This window comes from Passer domesticus, chromosome 2 (assembly GCF_036417665.1).
Source record: "Passer domesticus isolate bPasDom1 chromosome 2, bPasDom1.hap1, whole genome shotgun sequence".
Taxonomy (NCBI): Eukaryota; Metazoa; Chordata; class Aves; order Passeriformes; family Passeridae; genus Passer; species Passer domesticus.
Window position 1 is genome coordinate 15,908,526 of NC_087475.1, and position 23,426 is coordinate 15,931,951.

The 23,426-nt window shown below is 37.8% G+C and overlaps 1 protein-coding gene across 4 annotated transcripts in view; it reads left to right on the forward strand.

The window, feature by feature from the left end:
- The window catches only part of BCLAF3 (BCLAF1 and THRAP3 family member 3), a 31,717-nt gene extending 10,107 nt beyond the window's left edge, over positions 1 to 21,610 (forward strand). For 3 of the 4 annotated variants that reach the window (XM_064407521.1, XM_064407518.1, XM_064407520.1), the window contains 10 exons: positions 187 to 765; positions 1,109 to 1,774; positions 4,078 to 4,256; positions 4,934 to 5,048; positions 5,222 to 5,285; positions 6,142 to 6,260; positions 7,931 to 8,045; positions 11,919 to 12,014; positions 16,382 to 16,537; positions 18,277 to 21,610. In XM_064407521.1, coding sequence (XP_064263591.1) covers positions 187 to 765; positions 1,109 to 1,774; positions 4,078 to 4,256; positions 4,934 to 5,048; positions 5,222 to 5,285; positions 6,142 to 6,260; positions 7,931 to 8,045; positions 11,919 to 12,014; positions 16,382 to 16,537; positions 18,277 to 18,306 — 2,119 coding nt within the window. In that variant the 3' untranslated portion in view covers positions 18,307 to 21,610. The remainder of the gene's footprint in view (positions 1 to 186; positions 766 to 1,108; positions 1,775 to 4,077; positions 4,257 to 4,933; positions 5,049 to 5,221; positions 5,286 to 6,141; positions 6,261 to 7,930; positions 8,046 to 11,918; positions 12,015 to 16,381; positions 16,538 to 18,276) is intronic. The other variant, XM_064407522.1, reaches the window with a different exon arrangement.
- The last annotated feature ends 1,816 nt before the right edge of the window (positions 21,611 to 23,426 follow it).

Here is a 23,426-nt window from a genome sequence, read left to right on the forward strand (position 1 = left end):
CAACAGAGTAAAAGTAAGCCTAGTAGTCAGCCAGAAAAATGCCACTTTGATATCTTGGTGTTAATTTTTTTACAAGCTGACTAAAATTCTGTACTAAACCCTAGTTCCTTAGGAAATAGATGTTCTCATTAAGAAATTGATTTAATTTTATGGAACTACTCAAAGTGGATTTTATTTTTGCTTTAGGTCCTTATCTCCAGCTTTTAGGACTCCAGAGCATCATAGGCAAAGGCATGCTCATATTAATTATGACTGTGAATACAAAAGCTTTCGTAAGGACCCAAAAAAGTCTATGCCTTGGAGAACAGAAGATGAAAAGTATGGACAAGGCAATTCCAGGTTTGCACCTCATGGAAATAACCACCAGAGAATATATGAACGTAGGTCACCTTCACCAAACTTGAAAAGAATTCCCATGGAAGATGCTTACAGTCATAAGCCCTACAGAACTCATTCATCTGAAAGGACTGAAAGCAATAGGAGAGGCCAGTTACCACCAAAATACTCGGAAATGCCTTATAAAGAGCATGATCGTCCATTTTACCAGCACAAAATGGAGGACAGATACATGTTTGATCACTACAAAGTCACTGGAAATGAAAAAGGAATGAAACCTTTTCACAGACCGTTAGGGGCTTCATGCAAACTTGAAAGAAAATGGCATGAAGATGACTTGAGGCACCAGAGGTTACATGAAGAGAAGTATGGTCAGTCACCCAGAAGAGTTTCTGATGAATTTACGGCAAGGAGCTCTTTACAGAAGAGGTATAGGAATAAAATAATTAAACCCTGGGTATTGTGGTGTAAAGCCTCAAGTGAAAGTCTATTTTCATTATAGTTGAAGATATCCACCTTGAAACACGTTGGCCACTTTGTAGTTTAATTATGGGCGACTGGTAGTAGTGAAGTATTTGTCTTTTAAGTAAATCGTATTGCTGGCTAGAGTATGAGAGGATAATATTTCCCTCTTAAGAGCCCCTGCACATCTGTACCTTGGCGCGAGGGATTATGGGTTAACTTGCCACGCATTCTGCTGTCCAACATTCTGCACATATAAGTTCTCACTTTCTTCTCTAGTGCAAGTGTAAATTGCTTTATGTCAACACAGGTATCCTGAAGATCACGATTACAGAGAATATGGGCACGCGTCTAAAAGGGCTAAGGAAATGGAGAGGTATGACGGTGGAGATGTAGCGAGAAATTCCAAGTGGAAGCAAGAGCGTTCTTTTGCACCCTGCCAAGAAAAGGAGGAGCAAAGATTCCCGGGCGCGCAGTCCCGGCGGTCGGCTGAGAGGGAGCACTTGGGGGGGCCTGTCACAAAGGTAGCCTATGAGTACAGCCACAAGCGGCGCCGGCACCCCAACGGGGAAAAGCCTTTTGCAGGTGACAGAGCTCAGAAGTACGTGAAGCAGGAAGAGCAGAAGTACGGCTCTTCCAAGAGTGCCCGGAACAGCAAGGAGCTGGATTACTTCAGTGGGGGCAGAGCGAGGCGGACTGAGGAACGGCACGTTGAAGAACCTGTTAAATGCAGCTCAAAGAAGGGCTGCAATGCCTGTGTTAACTCTTCCAAAACGGATGTTGAGCTGAGGTCTTTTAAAAACAAACTGAATGAAAGAGTGAGGAAAGACGGGGAATTGAGGAAAAACGTAGATTCCTCCAATAGCCAGCGTGATGCAAGTCATACTGTTTCAGATGTGAAAGTGTCAGAGGCCAACTGTATGAGAGAACATCTCACAGTCAAAGTGGATATGAAGAAAATGGTGACCAAGTACAGGTATTGGTTTTCTTTCACCTCTGCTTTCTTCCTGTCTTTTTACAGTTTATGAATATTGGAGGGAAGCATGGTTTCTTTAGGAGGTAACCAGGACAAACTATGATTGTACCTTTTTAGTTTCATTTCTTCTAAAATGGTAACTTTCCTGTCTTGGCAAATTAACTATTAAACCTCTATTAAAATAAACAAATACAACCGACCAACAAAAACCCAACATTCTGTGGAGATGTAGGAAGTGGAAAGAGTAGATATGCCTGATACAAACCTGTAGTTAGTAGTTGGTTATGATAAGTCAATGTGTTATTTTTATTTAAAAAATCCTCAAAAGACCAAAACCCAAATGCAGATAAGCATAGTCCTGTGCTTTCATCTGAAATGATGGCATTTTTTTAAACTGACTTCCCCCCTTCTTTTTTCTAAAAATCAGCTAACCTTCAAATGCATAAATCTCAAGCACATATATTCAGATGTTCAAGATCTCAAGTTCTGTAAAACTGCCAAAAATGAGAGATCTCTGAGTTGTCATTTATTGTTATAATCAAGTGGCAGCCTGTTGCGGCATCAGAACTAAAAAGCAGTAGAGTCTGCTTACAAATGTCTTCTGTGTAATACTTGTGTTTGCATTTAGCACTCCCTGAGCTGGCTGCAGTGGAAGAAAAAGTGGCAGTAGTGTAAAATTTTAGATGATAAATACATGGTAGATAATGAGCAGCTTGGTTTTGATAGATTCTTGCAGGGTTTTCTGGTTTGTTGTCGTGCTGTTGCAGGCCAGAATATCTTATATTGGTAATAGTAGCTTTTGGAAGAGAGAACCTTCCTTTCCAAAATTGTCAGCCTTCATTTAAAGGTATTTTGCCTCTTGTCCCAAATAAAACATCTATATAAATTTTCTTCTCATTGCACTATTAAAAAAATATATAATACAATGGAGAGTTACAAAGACAACTTACTGCATATAAGGAGCTAATGCTAAAGGAGGAAAGGGAGGTGGAGTAATGCCCATTACCCACAGTTGGGTGAGGATGAGGATTTGACTTCCTGAATGATAATGTCAGGAAAATTGTTGGGTTTTGCTGCAAACCCATAGGATGATTCCTCTATCTAGGAGGCTCTTGCTGCTGTTTTTAAAGGTCATGCACAATGGACATGGTAGTTGTTTGTAGACCAAAGAAACTACTGCATTGATTACAGCTAATTTAATGTATGGACAGTTTGCTTCTGCAGCCAAAAGTACTAAATATTTTATTTTTTCAAAGATGAGAACATTAATTTTACAGAAGCTGATGACTTGGATTATTCATATTACTTTAGGCATTTAAGAAACACCTGACTTGAAATGACTCAGCTGAGAAGAATAGTTTCTTTATAAACCTGGGGAGCAGGTAGATAATTCAAATATCTAAACCCGAGGTTGCTTGGATTCCTTCTTGCATTTATGCATTTATGCATTTATTCCTGGTTTGTTAGGGGAAAATAGGTGGTTTCTGGCATCTGCTAGAGGCTATTTCTGATGCAATTTTTGTATGGAATTCTAGTATTGTGTGCTTCTAATACAGTGTGTCCAGGCACACATAATCACTTTTCAGAATGAACAATTAAAAGTCTTCATCCTAAAATCTTTTATCTGAGCTCTTAGAGTTCTTAATTTGTATTTTAGAATGGCAAGCATTTTCCTTGCAGCAAGAACAGTATGGCTGTTGAAGTGTTGGCTTTCTTGTCAAAATAATTTTTGAGCAGCCGTGCAACCATTTGGGGTGTAAACTTGCTTAGAATGAGTACAAATTTACAAAAAGATGGTAAGCACGTTCTTGAGTTCACACACTGCTACTGAAGCAGTTTCACTGCTGTTTCACTGGCTGAAGTGATGATTTGGTTCCTAAAGATGTGAGACTTTTTTTCTTATCTTTGTACTGTTCTTGAAAATTGCCTGGTAGCTCCTTATAAACAAGACACGGGCATAACTGCCTTTCAGAATTATTCTAAAGTAGTCTATCAAGATCTTAATTTTATCTAGATTTGATAATCTAGTTGAATTAAATTTAAAATTCACAAATTTTGTATTGCATACTTCACAAAAACAAAGATTCCTGAGAGTGAAATTCACTTCATATTTTATTATAGATTTTCTTCCTTATAGCCTTACTAGTTTTTTAATTAAAAAAAGAACAAAATGAGATTTTTTTCTTTTAATCCCATTTATTAATAGTATGAACTTCTTAATTTGTTTTATTCTACTTGTCTATTTCAAGTTTTCAGATTTAGATTCTTGCTTTAAAATAAACTATACATTTTTTTAATTGTAGGACTGCTTCTAGTCACACTACAGAGAGACAGATGTCCCATGATCTGGTTGCTGTTGGCAGAAAAAAAGAAAATTTTCATCCAGTGTTTGAGCACATGGAATCTGTAACACAAAACGTTGAAAACGACCCATCAAAAGAATTTACTCAGGAAATAATCACAATTATTCATCAAGTTAAAGGTGGCTGTAGTATTTGGACTATATGTATATGTTTGTGTATATATAACAAATGTAGGTTACTGAACACAAAGCTGGTGGTTTAGATATGAGGTCCTAGTAAATCTGAGGTGTTTGCCATTGGCTTTGTTTATATTTTGGCTTCCTTTTGTATTGTTTAAGGAAAATGTGTGTTGAAGATTTAAGGTAGTTGAGTGCAGGATGACTGCAGGAAGGTCTCAGGCCATAACTGAGGCATTACTGTGGGGATTAAAGATCAAAATGATTTTATGCTAGTATGGGAGAGTAGCCTGCTTGTTTAGAAAACATGACAGGACTAAGGGAGCTTTGCTATAATCACAGCTCTCTAGTTACATATAGGGCCTTTAAATTTCCAGATTAGTGTTTAGGCAGCTGTATCATGTTCAGTGTTGAACTTTATATATAGATTCAAGTAATTTGGGTACTACCATGACTACTAGCTGATAATTGAGTTTAATCTTATCAAATAAGGTACTCTAGGTTGGGCTGGCTTAATCTTTCATTTGTGTATATTAAAATACAAGTGGAAATAATTTGAAATTTCATTTCAATGGAGTTGTCATGGTATCCTTAAGAGTTAATCTTTTAAAATATAGATTTTCTCACTGTGCGTTTCAAATACTAGAAATAACGTTTTTGTATTTAATATCTCTTCACAGCAAATTATTTTGCATCTTCTGACATAACTCTACATGAACGGTTCTCAAAAATTCAGGATAAGTCAAGTGCAAATGCAAATGAAGTGAAAACGCATCTGGATCCCGAAATTCACAGGTAATTGTTGAACTTTTTGTCTTAATTTATTTGCATTAAAATCTTCAGTAGACTTTACGCATTTTACTAATTTTTACATGCCTGTATATTTAACACATTCTGTAGCCTGGTCAAGAATGCTTTTGCTTTTATAGTGATGGCATTTGTTTTTATGCAGTATTTTTGTGTTCCAGGAGGATTGACATGTCTCTAGCAGAACTTCAGAACAAACGAACTGTGCCATCTGAATCTCCCCAGGTACCTTGATTGCTTAACTTTTTTGGCAAGCAGTAAGTTGTTATTATAGATACATTATACATGTGAGCAATGTTTTCTTCTTGCTATTGGGACATAATTTTTACATGCTGTGAAGACCAGCAGTAATTCTGAGTATTTTGAAAAAATGCACACCCGAGCATATTTACAGATACCACAGTGATGCCACTGTACTGTGTTCACTGAGCAGGAAAATGCAGATGTGTTCTCCTGAGTAGCTGGAGTTTGATCATTCCTGCTGCTTGAACCCCTGTCTGTTTTTAAATAATGCAAATACTGAGTCCTTAACTGATGTGTGGTTCTTGGTTTTCCTCTGAGGTTACAAAAAGCCTTAATGTTTCTTCTACCCTAATGTTACAATGACTCAAAATCCGCATAATTCCTCAGATTGGTATTTTATCCCATGCTTTCATCTAGGGTCATAAAATGTTCTGTCTTCCCCTTTAAAGCTCTGCTTGTTGTGATTTAATTACCATTCCTTTTCTACAGTACAGCTACATGGAGATTCTCCTTGTTTAAGGATAGTAGAACTTCTTAAGATTTACTGAAACTTACATGAATATTTCTGCCTTGGCAACTCCATGCAGAATTCCAGTGCTCTGTGCACTGTTATTTGGAAACTTGTAAACAGGCAGATGATGCAAGGAAGGATAATTGCTTAGGACCACTTTTTATTGCTTTAGACTTTGGATCCTTGGGTTGATGTGAACCTGTCCTGTGTGCAGATAGCTGAACTATGTTAACAGGTTGTGTACAGGGTGCTGCCCCTGAAGGACAGAAGCAGGTTGGTGTTCAGTTCTTAGCAGCTAACTTGGCTTCAACCCTTCCTTTTAACTAGAACATTGTAAGAGTGTTAGAAGATCCAAATGATCTACGGTATGATATAGAAAGGAGAAGAAAAGAGAGATTGAAGAATGAAGATGAGAGAGTGTTTCATATAGATGGTGTAACTCCAAGGTAATGAGCAAATAATCTTGTTGGCCCAAGCCTATAGTTCCCTTCATTTTAGGGCCCTTCCACAGATACATTCACATTTGTGGTGATTCTTTTCCACAGTTAGATCTTCTAAGTTTGACTGGGGCTGAAATCCAGCTTTCATACATTGCAAACTACTCTGTAATGAGGTGTTATCTTGAAAGAGGTTAAACTGCAGTGGGAAAAAATGAAAAGCAAACACAAACTGTAGCACTGAATGAGAAGAGAGGACAAAGTTAGTTTGAAATAGTTTAAGATTTTTAAACTCCTCAGTGTGCCAAGTAATAACATTCTCATGGTATTTTGCAGTTCTGTAAAAGCATTCTAGGATAAATATATTGTTATGCTGCCCTACTGGTTTGGTAATAAAATGTGGAATGTCAGCAAATAATTGGAATTTTTCTAATTCTTGGAGAATTTGAAAACTTAGATTTTTGGAATAGCATTTTACTTCCATGGATTCCTCGAACAGGTTTGTTAAAGGTTTTTGCCCCAAAGGTGTCTGCTAACCTCATCCTGTTTCACTTTTGATGTTGTGAGGTCAGTTAATTAGAGAGAGAGACTTTTTGTCAACAAATGTTGATTAATGAATTTCCAGAGTGTAATAAAATGTATCCACACAGTAGTCATAGTTTCTTATGCAGATTGTTCTTCGTGTGCTGCTCTTTGTTCATTTTAAATGCAGTCTGTAATGGCAACTAATGGCAATACACAGGTTTGGAAAAACAGACTTATAAAGCTGTAGAAGAAATTTCTTGTATTTGAGATTCTTGAAACAAAAAAAGGTAGCAAGTGGAGGAAAATTTCACTGGACCTGCTTCATTTCCCCCAGCACACTTCCCCAATTACTGTCCTGTTTATCTTTTGTGGGAAGTGTAAATTTCCCTGTTTGGCTGTCCTGGAGTTTGTTGTCAGGGTTCCACTGTCAGGGGAATGTGGGCTGGGGGCAGTAATGGAATCAATGATATGTAGAATTTTCCTAAGGCTGAGAGGCTTTCATAGCTCACGTGAGATACTGGCAGTGCCTCTGAGCTTATTGAGTGTGCTGCTGGCTTTTTTCCTGAACTTATTTTGCAGCTATGAAAGCTGTTTCCGTTTGTTTTGTAAAATACAAATTCTGACTTCTGCTGGTTAATTTTCATGAAAAATGCTTTATTTAGAAGTTTGCGGATGCATCTGCATTAGCAATATTCTTGGTAAAAAAAAAAAAAAAAAAAGAAACAACAAAACAATAAGAACAAGCAAGCAAGAGCCCAAAGCCAGAATCAGCTGCTTGCTGAGGCTGAAACTGGAGGATGGAGGTGTCTGTGTTTCGGGAATGCCGGGCCGGGAAGCCGGAGCGGCCCGCGGGGTGCAGTGCGCGCTGCCTCCGGCAGAGGGCGGCGGCGGCCGGGCCGAGCGCGCGTTCGGGGCAGGCCCGGCTCCTTGGGGCCGGGGGCAGAGCGCGGACCGCGCACTGCTGGGGAATTGATTGTGGGCAGAACGGCACAGTTTGAGCTTGGGCTGGCAACTCCTTGATTGGCCTAGGAGAATTTACTTACAAGCTTTACCTTTGTGATACAGATGCTAGAATAAGCTAGTTTAAAATACAGGGTGTCGGTATGCTGTGGCTTTAGGTATTAATTGTTCTCACTCTCTCTCTCACACGTCAGGAACCAGCAAAGCTGCAGTCTTTCAAAGTTACAGACATCTCAAGTTGATGGTTTCCATAAGCCTATGAGGTTCATTAAGCCACCTTTCAGGAAATTTATTGGGAGACCTTATCTGGTAAGCCTAAATGTAGAAACAGTAGCTCCTGCACTGTTGATGTATAATTAATATTTTGCTTCATTGTCTGTGCTGATGTACATTTAACAATCTGTGATGTCTTGCCCTTTTAAATTCTGAGTGAGGCTTTTTTATCTTCTGTCTGTGCCCAACAATAAAACTACTCATAATTTCACAGTTCTAGTGCAAGAGTACTTCCTCAGGTATTTTTTGAAGCAGAGATTGGTACATCTGAACTAAAACCACTTTGATACCACTCCTTTTCTTTTCATAAAAGAAGTTTATGTCTAATATCACATTTCTTGCACATAATGGTGTAATTACCTAAATGGTAAAATAGAAGGCCTTGTTATTGAGCAGATAATCTGAGCTAATGTTAAGTAGTTTGAGAAAAAGAATACTCTCCTGCATTATAGTTGTCAGTGTACGAAGGGAATGCCTGAATCTTGTGTAGGTGGTATTGTTTCTGAAACAGTGTTTCTTTTATCTTCATTATGATAACAGTTCTGAAAAGTACTTATTTTAAATAAAGATGAGGAGCAAATCACAGAAATAACAAGAAATATCTTGTTAAAAAATGTTCCTGACAATGAAATGTTAAACCATAGAATATCACATTTCTTGAATATTGCATTTATGAAACCTAGCTTTGGACAATTATTCTTTAGGCTGTCTTTCTGCAGTGTACATCAATACTGAAGTGGGCAAGACAATAATATTAGGTCCAGTAGAAATAAGTTTGTCTCTTGTGGAAAGTTCTTTCAAAAGAATTGTAATCAATTCCAGGTGTTTGTGCTTGGGGAACTGGTGAGACCAGAAAAGCTTTTTTAATGTGTGCAATATAATTCTAAATCACTTTTCCTTATTTTTCTATTGGCTGCAAAATAAGGAGAAGACTAACATAAGTTGTCATTCCTTATACACTGTAACTCATACCCTATGGAGAGGGCTCCAGGAGCCTGTGAAACTGAGGTCCATCAAAAGTAGCTTTCATGTAGTCATCTCTCAAATGTAGCTGCTTTGCAGATAAAAAAGTGCCTCCTTCAGTGTGAAGGAACACAAGTTTTTAGTGGTAGAAAACATTACTTAGCGTTGAGTAAGATTCAAGTACAATGGCTGAGTAATGGATCCGACTGCACGGGGTCTGGCTGAGCTGGAGTTCATTTCCCACAGCAGCCCTCCCTCCCTCCAGTGCAGTGCTTGCATTGGGGGCAGGAAGGTGCTGGAGACACAGCAGTGCTGGGCAGGGCTCACAGGGGCAGGGCTGCTTCTCCTGCTTTCCACCCCACACCCAGGGCTGGGACTGGGCTGGATCGTGGGAGGGGACATAGCCAGGACAGCTGACCACATGACCTCTGCTCAGCCAAGAGAAAGGAAATAATAATAATAAAAGCTCAGAAAAAGGAAGGAACATGTGGGAGGTAATTGGTTATTTTGACATTTGTCTTCTGGAGCAACCTCTGTGCACTGAAACCCAGCTTCCTGGGAAGTGGCTGGTGGGAAGCAAAGAAATACATTTTCCTTTGCTTCTATATGCAGTCTTTGTTTTTGCTTTATTAAACTGAATTTTTCTTGACCCATGTGGTTTTTAAATTTTATTTTCTCCCTCCCAGCCCTGCTCAGGAGGGAATGATAGAGCTGCTTGGTGGGTACCTGGTATCCAGCCAAGGTCAGCACACCACAGTAATACTGTAATTGCAAATGAAAAGGAGGTTGGTTTGAAAAAGACACTGAGCTATTTCTAAATGTGAAGATTCAGGAAGATTGCATTTTTGTATTTAATAGTGAATTGCAAACGTGCAGCTTTTAGGGAATCTTGCACTGCAGTAAGGAGTAATTCATTTGGAACAACAGTAGGTGTGAAAGCATAGGTATTAAAAATGCAAGACATCCTAAAGGTGGAATGGCTCTTAATGGTCAGCCTTTCAGAAGCTGGTTTGCAGACAAGTAGGAAAATCAAAAACTTCAGTTAAGTAATCAAAATATAATATTTTTGATGTTAACATTCAGTAATTGGGGGTGGAGCTTAAACTTGAGAAAAACTTAGGCCTGAAAGGTACAATTGTTTATGTAAGCCTGAATGTAAGATTTGTCCATTTAGCCTTGTACCCTACTGACAAAAGGAGGCCAGCTAAAGAGTAAAGTAGAAGATCAGCACAAGTATACATGTGTATTCCTCCTCCTCCTCATTTTTTCTTTCTGTTATTTATTTTTTAAAGTCTCTGATTTAAGAACTTCCTAAAAATGTTTTGCTGTACCTTTGCATCAAGTAGTTCTAATGTTGATATTTCTGTGAATGTACTTTAGTCTTAAGGAAAGTGGGGATGGGGAGTATCCAGAGTTAATTAAGGCAAGCTTTATTTTAATTCCTAGGGGTTTATTTTGAACTATAGTGGGAAATTTTTGTAATTTTTTTTTCATCTTGCTGGATTCCCAGCTTAAAGGAAGAGTGTACTTCAGCTAGGAGCTTCCTGATTTGTGTTGTATGTGGAAAGTTAATTTGATTTTGTGGAGTGTCTTTATTTTCTTCAAATAAGAAGGGAACTGGGAAGTTCCTATCTTTTTCTTGCAAAAGCCATTTTAATCTCACTTCATAAAATCTTTTGTCCTCTCTTTTTATTCTCTGAATCCTTTCTTGTCAGGGCATTGTAAGAACCTGAATGGTTGACTTGTATGCAATAACATAGTCTAAAAAAGAAAAAAAAAAGAAAGCTAACTTAAATCCTAGTTAAAAGTTATCTTGGATTCTAACATCATTCCATTATATTTATAGCCCCCTATCTCCCTACACCATTATTAGCAGTTTTGCCAGAAAGGTTTGGTAGTTGTTAGAGGACAGAAATTCTGGGACTAGCAAAACATGCATTTATTATTAAAGGTTAGTATTTATGAAATATTTCAGGAGAGTTTTCTTCTTAGTTCTTTTTAAAATGTATTTCAAGCTGATGACATTTCCTTTATTAAAAGAGAGTTCAACAGCACTAGAAGGCTTCTGTGATTATTCAAGAATGGACCATAAATTTATTTAATTGCTTGGAGTTCATTAGCATGTTCATTCTGTCTGCATAGAGGACCTCAATGTAGTGTATGCCAATGCTTCTGTAAATATTGGTGATCATATGCAATGATGGACGAGAATGACCTCCTCTAGAAGTAGTGTCATAGGGAAAGTTGGAGAAGAGCCAAAATGTGCAGGTAGGTCAGTGGCTGAGGGAGTGCTCTGTTTTGGGCAGCCACAGCTGTTTGGTTGCAGCTGTAACTGTATTGACACAACAATTTCAATACCAGTTGTCTGTGTAACTTGCTTTTGAAATCGTGCTTGTGTGGCAGGCAAAAAATTCTCAAATGCTCCCTTGAAACAAGGAGTTAAAAGTAGCATTTTCTAAGGACCTCAGTGTGCTACACATTGTTTGTTTGCTGTGGAGGTGTGTCTGTGCTACACACCAAGGGGTGATGGCCATGTGCTAACCAGGAGCTCCAGAGAACCAATCCTGTCACCTTTGTCCCTGATGCAAGCCCTGACTGCTGCAGCAGCCTGTCTGCTCTACTTGATGCATGCAAGCTGAGGCATCTGTTCTGGGAGGGAGGGAGGGATGGAGAACGTTAATTGTGTGGTCAGCTGCTTAGATCTCTCCAAGAGGAAGGAGTTCCAGGAAGATAGTCTGTGTCATCTTTGACTTCTGTGGGCTCTGCTGTCCCTTCAGCCAGCCTGGACTGCAGGCCCTATGCTCCTGTTACTCCTTCAAAGAGTGTCATTGTGTCAAACACTACAAGACTGACTGTGTTTCAATATTTGTTAGTATAACCTGAACAATTTATTTTTTTTTTCTTGAATAATTTAATAACATGAAGCTATAACTGTTTTCCTACTAGAGTTCTTACTATGCTTCAAAATCAAGTGACACTTACCCCTACAGACGTATTAGAGGACACCTTGAAAATGCAGGACCCATCAGAAGGCACTTTAAGGTACAGATCAGCTTTTATAAGATGTTTGTTATATAAAATGGTGGTTGAACCTGTTGAGCTTCATAACAGGACACACAGTTTTGAAGGTATTAAATGCCATGAAAAATAATGTCATCAAAGCCTAATTGTTTCTGTTGCAATAATGGGAGGCTTAGCTTTTAGTAGGTGAGAGTGCTGGCAGTGGATTGAGCAGGGCTGTCCAGTGTTGTATGCAGGCAGTTGAAATAAATAGGTTACTGCAGAGTCAGGAATAAGAAATGCAGGAATTGCACAATGGCTAGAAAACTCATCTATCCAAAACCCAAGCTGCTGAGCTTTTTTCCTTCATGTGACAGAAGCCTGAGCTTTTTCCAAAGGCTGGAAGACATGGGTTGTGTTACTTTCAAAAGTGTATTACTGTTATTTCATTAACCCATTCATGTAGGGATTTCTGGGGAAATAATGTCTTGTGAATACCCTGCATACTGCTAGCTATGCATTAAAAAAAAATTGAAAGAAGTGAGGTTTTATTCTTGGGTCCTCAAGAAGGTAAAGAGATGGGCAACTGTACTTCTTTCTCAGGTAGAGCAGTGGCCAACTAATGCCTTTTAATGGTAAAATGTATCCTGGGTTCAGCAGAAAAGCAAAACATTTCCTTTTCTGCTGACAGTGGCATGCTCTGCGTTAGTCCAGTTAGAGTTGTTGATGTGAGAAAAGTATAAGTCAAATCTAAAACAACTTACACTAATTTTCTACCTCGAAATTGCCCCTAGATTTTTAACATGCATTCTTAAGACTAAAGTAATAGACAGAATAGATAGTCACCTTTTCTGTTTTGTAGATAGTGAAGTAGAATTTCAGTGGCTGATTAGCTGTCACTTTTGGATGAAACTTTGAAAGGTGGGGAAGTATAGATGTGAGTAGTGGGGTTTTTTCCCCTTCTTCCCCCCCACCCCAAACATAAGAGCTGTTGGATAAAAAGACTTTCTTCAGTTTAGGTGTGCCTTGTCAGCCAACCTTAGTCAGATAGCTAAGCTGACACCAACAAAATCTGCTGTCTTTATTCTGCTGGAGAAAGAATTTTTCTAAGCTAAAAAGTTCAAAGTGTTCAAAGCCTGATACAACTATTTTAGCACCTAAGAAGGTTGTAGCCTGTTATTCTGTATCCCCTCTGCACTGTCAGCCTCCAGGTGATGGAGGAATCTAGCACTGGCTGCTGGGTCCCTGGGGCAGTGTTGGTGGTTGATGCTCCTTTCATTTCCATCATCCTGCAGCTCTGCTGATTCTACAAGCAGGAAAGTGTCCATTTAAGTTGTCACCTCACATACATATGAATATTGCAGTACCCAGTGATCTGTCCCATGATGCTTTAATATTTATAGGGAAAATGGCATATGCACTTGTATTGCAGTTTGCTTATGTGTATAGCACTTCTATCATTGCCATGGAAACAGTGGTGTTGATTTGACTTAATTTCTTTAAATTTTTGTATTTAAATTCCTTTAGCACATCGGTTTTCTTGCTGTGCTGATGGTAAAATAGAGGTGACTGGACTATCTTTTACACTGGGGACTTTCTTGGCTAATTATTTAAAAGAACACCAACATACAGAGAAACAAAAACCTTGCAAAAAACCCCATATAGAATTCTCTGCCTTCCCCTCTTCCCACCTCCCAAAAAAATCAAGCCCCACACAATTTTTTCTTGATATATAAAATAGGGGCATTTAAATTTAATAAGCAAAAAGTGATGACTACTCAGAGTATTTAAAAAAAAAACATATGGTCTGCACTATGCTAGACTTTTTGGGAAAAGAAAAAACTGCTGTTCTAAAATACCTTATAAAGGATCTGGAGAAGTCTTACAAAATGTAAAAGGTCTTTTTTGTAATGTCCCTTTATCATGAATCACTAAGTTAGCCTTTAAGCAAGTAAATGCAAAGTGATCTTTAAAACTAAACTGCATTCAGTGCTTAAAAAAAGTTCAGTGTGTTATTGGCTGTGGTGGCTCACCCCTGCCAGCAGCATAGCACCACACAGCTGCTGCCACCCTCTCCTCCACTCCCTTCCTCTCCCAGCAGGATGGGATGGAAAATGTGGAGAGCACCAGTGGGAGAACTCATGAGTTGAGATGAAGACTGTTTTAAGTAGTGAAGAAAAGAGTGATGCAAAGGCTGTCACTCACCATCTGTCCCAAGGTGACTGATGCCCAGCTGGTCCCCAAGCAATGGCTACTTCATCCAAAACCCCCTTCCCTCAGTTTCTGTTGCGTAGGAGATCATGTGGTGTGTAACATCCCTGTGCTCAGCTTGGGCCACCTGTCCTGGCTGTGTCCCCTCCCAGCTTCTTGCCCACCCTGTTGTCCTTGCTGAGCAGCAGAGTAAGGAAAGAGGAGAAAGTGTTGCTGCTGTGCAGGTACTGCTGGGCAATAGCCAAAACACTGGTGTGTTACCAGTGCAGTTTTAGTCACAAATTCAAAACTCAGCACCATGCATGCTGCTGTGAAGAAAATTAACTCCATCCCTGCCACACAGTGCAGCCAGATATATTTGCTCATATACCCTTATTTTAGAGCTTCAGGCTCCTAGGGATTGTCATTGGCATTATTTATAGAACAGTCCTGATGTAAACCTGGATGTCACTTCAGCAGACTCTTTTCTTATTTCTAGAATATTAATATATTCTAAAATATTCATTATATTTTTCAAACTTTAGATTATCTTGTTTTGATATAAGCTGTGTGTGACTGAGGTGCCTATTTGCCAAATGTATATATAATATACATTTGGCCATATAACCTGTTAGCTTTTTCTACAACTGATGCTGTTCTACATTCATACTACTGCTGTGTCCTTCCCTCCCCAATTACAGAACATGTACATGCTTGAGTTGAAATGTCTAAGCTGTTTATAAGGCAATTTTCAATACCTTGCACCTTTTTCCCATCCCTTGCTTGTTCTGGTCCTTGGTTTATTGTCATACCATTGCAGTGGCAGACCATCAAGGCCTTCTTTCTAGTCACTGAAGTCAAGGGAACCATAGCAGAAGTGGGGAAATAGGAACTTCTAATGCTGTGTTCAGGGCATTAATCCAGCATTAATAGTGCCCTTCAGTCTTCCCTGTGACAGGCACATACCCATGTAATACAACCTTGTGCAAGGAAGTTCTTTGTGCCTGCACTCTGATACTCTCCAGGAAAGTGATGGGCATTGAAGGGGCTCTTGCAAGTGTCCTCCATCAGAATAACCCTGGGGGAATGATGGGGCCAGATTCTCACTTGTCTCCTGCAAAGTAGGTGGGTGAAATGATTTGTGAAATAACAGAACCTCCACATTTGCATAAGGAAACCTCTGTTCTGTACAGTTCTTTCTTTATTGTTCACTAGCCACACAGTGGAAAGCACGGTGGAAAAAGTGGTACTAAAGTTATTGCAACCTCAGAGCATGTGATTTTTCTTGAAGTGATCCTTGCTCTGTCAAAAGGAGACATTTCACCAAAGGAATTCTGTCATGCTCGAGAAGGGCTGTTTCTATGACATACTTCGTTTTCTGCTGCCCTTCAAAGATAAAAGATAAGAAGAATTTTTATGGCCAGAAGGTTTTCTCTGGTTTTAGATGAATACCCATTGTTTAAATTTGGAGTGGCTGTTGGAAAACTTAAAATGGCAGTGTTGGAAAACTATGGGAAATTATGACAAGTAAGGTTTTTATTACTCTAAAGATGTTTACTATCTACTTTATTGGAGATCTGAGTGCCTAGTAGTGAAAATCTTTTTTGAACTTCGGCTGCTGTGATCAGAGTTGATCTTCCTGTATCCTTTCTGTGTTTTTATAATGCCTTTCACCTTTTAAGTCTTCTGATACCTCTGTGGCCTCTGCTCTTAGTCCCACAGTAGGTTAGTTTGCAGTTTTCCAGTGTGGAGGTATCAAAGGCGTAGAAAATGCCTTCAGACTGTCAAATATTAAAGCTCCAGGAAGAACATATGTACTGATTTGTGTTAGTGTGACACTTTGGACTCAATGGGTGCCTGCTGCAGGTTGGCATCACTGACTTTGGTGGTGTCAGTGAGGTGTTGTCTGGAAGTTTTTTGTTGATGGCATGTGCCTCATTAATGGTTGAAAAATGTTAAATGTTGTGCGATGCATTTTTTTTTCTACAAGGAAGATAATTTCAGATGTTTTAAACAGCAAGTGCAATACATCAGTTCTTTGAGCCCTGTGCTCTGAGGAATAATACATCCATGTAAAGGAAGAAGGTGTGCACTTGCAAATGCATGCTTCTGTCGTTGAGTACTGGAGGTTTTACATCTGTATCGCTGTAAACATGAACTTTTGAGTTTTGGTGCCCTCATTTTGCACACTTTTTTCTTCCTTTCCCCCACCCTTACAGAGCAACTTTGCAGATGGCCGTTTGCAATCCCATTATAAATCAGGCTTAGTGCAGAAGGGTTTATATATTCAGGCTAAGTACCAGCGGTTACGTTCTGTTGGTGTAAGGGGATTTGCCACTAACAAATTCAGAGATGGATTTTTGAGGAAAGAAAAGGTAAGTTTGGTTAATTTATTTTTCACTAAGCCATTTGTAAAATATGCATATTCATAAGATCCATTTCAATTTTTAAATCTCCATGGAATGACTTGGATGGGATTTTCTGGGATATTGGCTCTTTGTACTTCACTGGCAAACTTGACTGTGCACTCCTGTTTCCTCCCTGTTTATTCTGTGGAAACTTGCTTTGTGTAACTGCAAATGAAAGATGCCCTCTGAGATTCTGTGGTTGCTTCTGTTTCAGTATTTTTGCCTTGAGCTCAGCTGATCTCTCTTCCTACTGACAGGACCAGAAATTGTCCCTTTGTGGAACAAAATATTCTGTCCTGTTTAATCTAAGAGAAGGGTATTAATAATTTTTAATACATGTGTGCTTCTCCTTTTTAATGTTATTGTAATTATGTGCTTTAAAGTATTCACTGGGGTGCTGCTGTGAAAAAAAACTTCCTGCATAGTATAATGTCTTGTGTAAAACAGTTTGATAAGCTTAAACTTTGATTTGCAGAGTGTATGGGCCAACAATAATCTTCAACTGCAGAAGAACTTTTGAGCCATATAAAATGTTGCAGCTTTTGTGAGGATCAGTAGTTAAAACATACTAAATCCTTTATTAGAATTGATCAAAGTAGTATGAAGTTACTTGTGACATCAGGGAATTGGATTATATGACTTGCACAGCCCCTTGTAGTTCTGTGTGAGTTTTTGTTTTGCAATTCTGTGTCTATCCAGCTACAAGTAAATACACTTGAATAAATAAGCATTTGTAGTTGGATTAGACTTTAGCTCTTGGAGCACAGAAGCACCTTAAAGCACAGGTTCTTACGGCTGTTTGCAAAATTCCTCAAGTTTACAGCCCAGTGGGCAGAAGAAAAAGCTCCCAAAACCCCTTAAGGAAACATACATGTAAAAAACAAACCAAAAGAAAACCCCTTAAGGAAACACATGTGAAAAACAAACCAAAACAAAACCAACCAAACAAAAAAACCCCAACTATCAGAAAGAAAACCAAGCACTTGAAACAAGGTAAAGAGATCGCTTGTTACTGAAGTATTTGAGTAAACATCTCTTATATTTGCGTGGGCTCTGAGAAGTATTATCTCTGAAGGCTAAATTGAATTTGAATTAGTGGAAAGTAGAATTATTCCAATTATGACCTTGTAAAATGGGTATATATTTTGTTGTATGGGCTATTTCCAATAATTTCCATTGTTCTTCTATAATTGGCTATTAAGATTCTTGTCTGGAACCTATAAAGCATACTTAAAACATTCTGGCTACTAGATATGATTTGAATCAGAGAATCATCAGTGACTTTTGAATTTTATTTTATTTATGCCTGATGAATTTGAGTGTGTCTGAGTTATAGTAAAATAAATGCTGAAGAATAAGTATGACAACCATTTTCTTAACAGCATTAACTTAATGCTTCTTAACTGTTTGCTGGTTGACTAATTCCTAAAAACCAAAACTGTTTCTGAAATCGTAGCATTTTGCCTATTGTAGTGATAAAACTTGTCAAAATCTATTGAACAGTTCTGAACATCTTTTTTTCACTTTATTTCATTTGAAATAATAATGCTGCGTATGTATCTTTTAAGATACAGTCTTTATAATTGTGCTGTTTCAGTCCATAATTAAAAGAATCTTGCATTTTGCATACAGAACTTAGAAAGGTTGGGAGGGTTTTTCTGCTATTATAACTGACAGTAATGATTTTCTTTTTTTCCTCTGTGTAGGGAAATCTAAATATTGCAACAGAAACCTGAACTGAGCTGAGATTCTGAAGTTGAAACAGATAACACAGCAAAGGGAGCATCTGTTCAGTTTTTGACAACTTTCTCAAGACTAAAAAAGGATAAAGGAACTAATGCTGTAACTTTCTTGATTAAAAAATAACTTTATTTTGAATGCTGCAGAACTTTTTTACAGTTTTAATAATTGCTTTTAAAGTACAGTATTCAATTGAAACATCGTATTACGTACCTTTAGTTCTGTGTGCATACCAGTCTCAAGTAAGGAAGTCATTGAAGGGAATCTTATTTATTGAATACTTTTTCTCTAGGCATGATGTTACAGATGGAACTTGAGTTGTTATACCCAGAGGTTTATATGTTGAAAGTTTATTGCTAATGTAATAATAAAAAAGAAAAAAAAAAAGTGCCTGAATTGTTTGGTAATAGCACATTAGCTCAGGATTTTCCAATTAATGACCTTTTAGGTTGTGCAATAGATTTTACACCTCTGTTCAGTCATTTCCATAAAACAGTATTTTGTATTACTTTGGATTAATAATACACTTGGATTTCTGATGTGTATATACATTTGTAAATTGTTAGAATGTTGGGACAACTTTCAGCATTTGATTAAAATGAATGGTAACAGGCAGTTATATAAAGTACTGTAGCAGTAGCTTATAACTGCACTGAAAGCATGCTTTGGTTTGTTAGAAGATTAGCTGGTCTGTATTCAAAATTATTCTGTCTCATTATATTTTGGTCTATTAGATTCTTGACCAAGCCACATGTTCTCTAATCTTTTTCATCATAAATGATTTGGTGATTTTGTGAATTCTAAAACTGAGGCCTGAAGTATTAAATTACAAGAAAAACAAAAAATGTAAGTTTCTGAAAGCGTGTCTTCTAACAAAGAAATTGTTCATAATTGAAACTGCTTTAAAGGCAGATAGCTGGTGATTTGTTCAGAATGATTCTCTGAAGTTTACCATACTGCAGTATTGTTAGGCTGTGTGCAAAACTCAAATAGCCAGACCTGTTTCACAAGCAGCTATAAACAGTATTGTCTTTGTTTCCTGTTTATAGCCTTTGCCTTAATTCATTATCTGTGGTAGGGTTGTGTGTATGTATTGCAGATTTGTTCAGATTTCTTATTGACAGTAAATTAAAGATGCATAGCACATAGTCTTAAGAGATGTTCGTTTTCAAGAAAAAAAGTTAATTCACAATATCCTCAATACATGCAGGCAGATGTATTTCCATACAGAATGCAAGCTAGTCTCTGTGGTGGCTGCTAGACCAGAACTCCAGTTCTGGGTTAGAGGTATGTTTGTGGAAAAGGAAATTTGGTTTTTTTGGGTGGAAAGCCAGGATGTGATTTCTGCATGCTTTTTTGTAATGTTTTTTTCCACAATGCCTTCAGTAGAGAGACTGTTTGAAAATGCAATTATGGCTCAGAACAGCTAAAATTACTGTCACTTGAGCTCTTCAGTTCCATGGGTGTTCTGCTTTGCGTTCCTAGGGCATAAGGCAGGAAGAGTGCAACATTTATTGATGTCACGGTCATTCAGTGGTGACAGATGTTTTGTTTCTAAAACACAGGTTTTCAGTTTAAATAACAATCATTAATAATTTAACTAGTTTTTTTAGTAACTTTAACATCCAGAGACAAAATGGAAATTGGAAGGAAAGGAACTCCCTGGACAAATAGAGGCAGGCAACCTTCTGCAGATAAGAAAGTGGTTTTTTACTTAATGCTGTCAGTGATTAATCTGGCAGAGTCATCCTGTGTAGATTTACTGGGAGATAAAAATAAGGAACTGAAACAACAGGTTAAATGAGTCAACCCAAAGCAAATGTGGAATTGCTGCAGTTCTGATCAGGCTGCTGGCAGGGGAGTGCACTCAGCACCTGCCATGCCAAGAGGGGCAGGTTTACCCTGAAGCCAACGAGTCCTTCACACTGCTCTGAATGTGCACTGCAAAAGATGTGAGAAATGAAACCATACATGATACAAGACAAACTACTGAGGCTGTGTTGTCTTATTCAACAGGATACTACTGTGTCTGTAAGCTTCCTGCAGTGTTCTTATTAAATTCTGGAAGAGAACTCTTTATTGAGTAAATGGAAAAAGTGGGTACATGAAGAAACTTCTGACATGGTCGTTTTGCTAACACTGTTTGGAAGTAATGCTGGAGTAGTCAGACTTCAGTCAGTTAATGCTGCTTTAACCAGGTTTCAACACGTGACTGACTCCTGATTTTGTGCTTTATTTTTTCTATGCATGATTAGATATCTCTAATTTGTTTTGTACTTTACAGTTTAGCTTTGTGTTTATTTCTGCAACTGGGAGCAACATATTGCAAACAAGTTTGTGGGCTTTTTGACTTGTGTGCTGACTTTGGTTCTCCCCCAACCCATGGTCCTAAGATGAATGTCCTATGAAATGTAGTCACTGTTTCAGTTGGTTTATCTTTTGTATGATCCCATATGCTCAAATAACATTTTTACTGATAATTTTGGATTCTGTCATGATAAGACCTCTTACATTCTAAAAAATGCACACAGAAATAATGAATTTTGTAAAAATTCATGGTTTAGGTGCTAGAAGCATCTACTCTATGACATGATGTGAGACATTGCTATGTAGATGTATCTTTGTGAATTACAGAGAGTTGTGTGTATATACTTATACCCAATTCAGCTTGTTTATTGTTTTAGCACAGAAAATTCTGTTGTACTGGAATACAGTGTTTGAGGGCAATGTATTAAAGTTACTGTTCGGGTTGTGAAGGCACAAGGAAAAGGGTTAAGTAGAAGAAAGGTCAATTTACTTGAATAACCTGGTGCCTTTCAATATTGTGACTGCATTGTAGAAAACACGTGTACAAAGACTTAAGTATGTTGCAATCTTTCTAGTGAGAGCACGGACTGATAACAGTTCTTGTTAAAACAACTGTTTACTTTAAATAGGTGTGTAAGCCTCTGTAGGAAAACAGTGACTCTTTCATTAGTAAAGTCTGTCACTGTTTGCATTGGAAGGGCAAGTTAAAAATGTGATTGTCTTAAGAGCTTTCTAGCTTTCTGGTTTATACTTTGAAAATACAAATGTGAATTTCCTTTGTTTTGTTTAGCTTGAAATGGCTGTTAAATGCTGTCATTTTCAGTTGTTCACATGTGAAATTTTATTTTTAATTGCTATCCAAAATGTAATGGGTTTAATATGACTAGAGTCTTCCTTTTAAGTGTCTGAAATACTAAGTTGCTATGATGTTCAGCATTTATATTGCTGATCCATTTAATTTCTGCATAAATTGATTAAAATACTTATTTCAAATTTGTGGTTATTGAGTTCACAAGGTTAGCAAAATTCTGGGCCAGTAAGAAGCAACACATTGCAAGGTTTCTATAAGCCTGCCTTAACTATTAATTGCATGTTTGAAATCATTTTACCTGGTGGATATTGATGGTCTTGAGACCTGAACATAGCTGTCTCAGCTCAGGTAACTAATAGCAGAGGATAGGAGTAAGTCCAGCTGATCAGTCACCTGCTGTGTAATGTTTACCTGCTCCCATCTTCCTTAGGGCTCCAGGCTGAAATGCTGAGTTTTATTTAAATGAACTTAGTTGCTTTAAAAACAGAACCAAACCCCAGGATTGCACTTTTGTGGCATTAAAGGCAGAATTCTCAAAATTGCTTGTTGTGCGTCAGAAAGTAATTTTCTGCCATGTCTGTGAAATGGATAATGAGAGTTACTTGAAGAAGGTGATAAAAGATCATAACAAAGAGAGACTTATTTCTCAGTATTCACCTTAGAAGACTGTAAATAGAGGGATTCTTTAATTTCCTTCCTTTCCTAAAGGAAGGCTTTTCCCATACTGTGTTGAAATCCACCTCTTGCCTTTCTTTAAGTATCTGAACAGCAATCTACGAAGTTCTTTATGGGAGAGCCCTCTAAAAGACAGACTTCAGACTTGCATTCTAATGAATCTGAAAAAAAAGATGTTTCTGCACGTAACTCTGACCCTTGACAGACTTCATTCCATTGCTGCACAATTTGAAGATAAGAAGTTCTTCAGCCTCCTTGCGAAGGAAAGAAAGAATAAAAGCCATTTCATGATTGTTGAAAGCCTCCTTGTGACACTTGATTCCCTAACAGACCTTAAGGAGAGCCATGAACATTTAAGTGTGTTCTGTTTTGAGCTTTGTGAACATTATTTTTCAGTGTCGAGATCAGAGAACACTCTTGTCATAACACCTGCCCCTTCCTTCCATGCCTGGTGGGTTTTGTTGGAGGGATTTTGAGTAGGTATTTAGACACATGGTTTAATAGCCTGCCACTTTTAATGCAGTTTTTCTTCTGTTCACTGTTCATTGCTCTGAATTTTGTCTAAGTAGTCTGAATCTCATGTTGTCTTTTTAATATTTCATTTTCTGTAAATAATGTAGTAGATGGCTTTCATTTTGTGACTGGCTTCTCACGTCTTCAGTATTGAGGGGAGGAGGCAGTGGAAAAAGTTGTTGTTAGAGTATGTTCTTCAAGGAATAAAAAAAAGCCTCATTGTTTTGTTTTAAGAATAGCAGGAATTTTTTACTCCCAGTTGAATGAGGGGAACTAATGTCCACTTCTGAGGAATAGATTGTTGATGTTATTTATACTGTAGTTTCTCAAGGACTGTCTAATGTGTGCATGTGTACGTGTATGTACACATGGAAACACACTGTTAGAGAAGCCTTTAATTATTTGTAAGTGTGGATAAGAAATGACATTTTTAAACTACTGAAGCTGGAGTTAAATGCAAATGCATTTTAAGTCTGTAGTCTTTGAGTCCATGACGGTGCTTTTGACAATGTTACTCCATATCTAAAAGCCTCGTTCATAAGGATATATAGTAAGATGTAGGTATGTTTATATGTATGTTTAACATAGTTTATATAAAATAAATGTAAATTTTGTTTCTACAGACAATAAATGTTTTCACAAAAATTTTACTTATAAATAATTCAGTTATTTGATTCAGTAGTTGTTAATGTTTGGTGTAATTTTCAGGGTAAAAAAAAAAAGCTTTTTTCACAATCTCTTGTGCAGGGAGTGGAAAGTGGCAGTTTTCTGTTTTCATACACAAACTACCTGAGGTAAGAACAGGCTGCT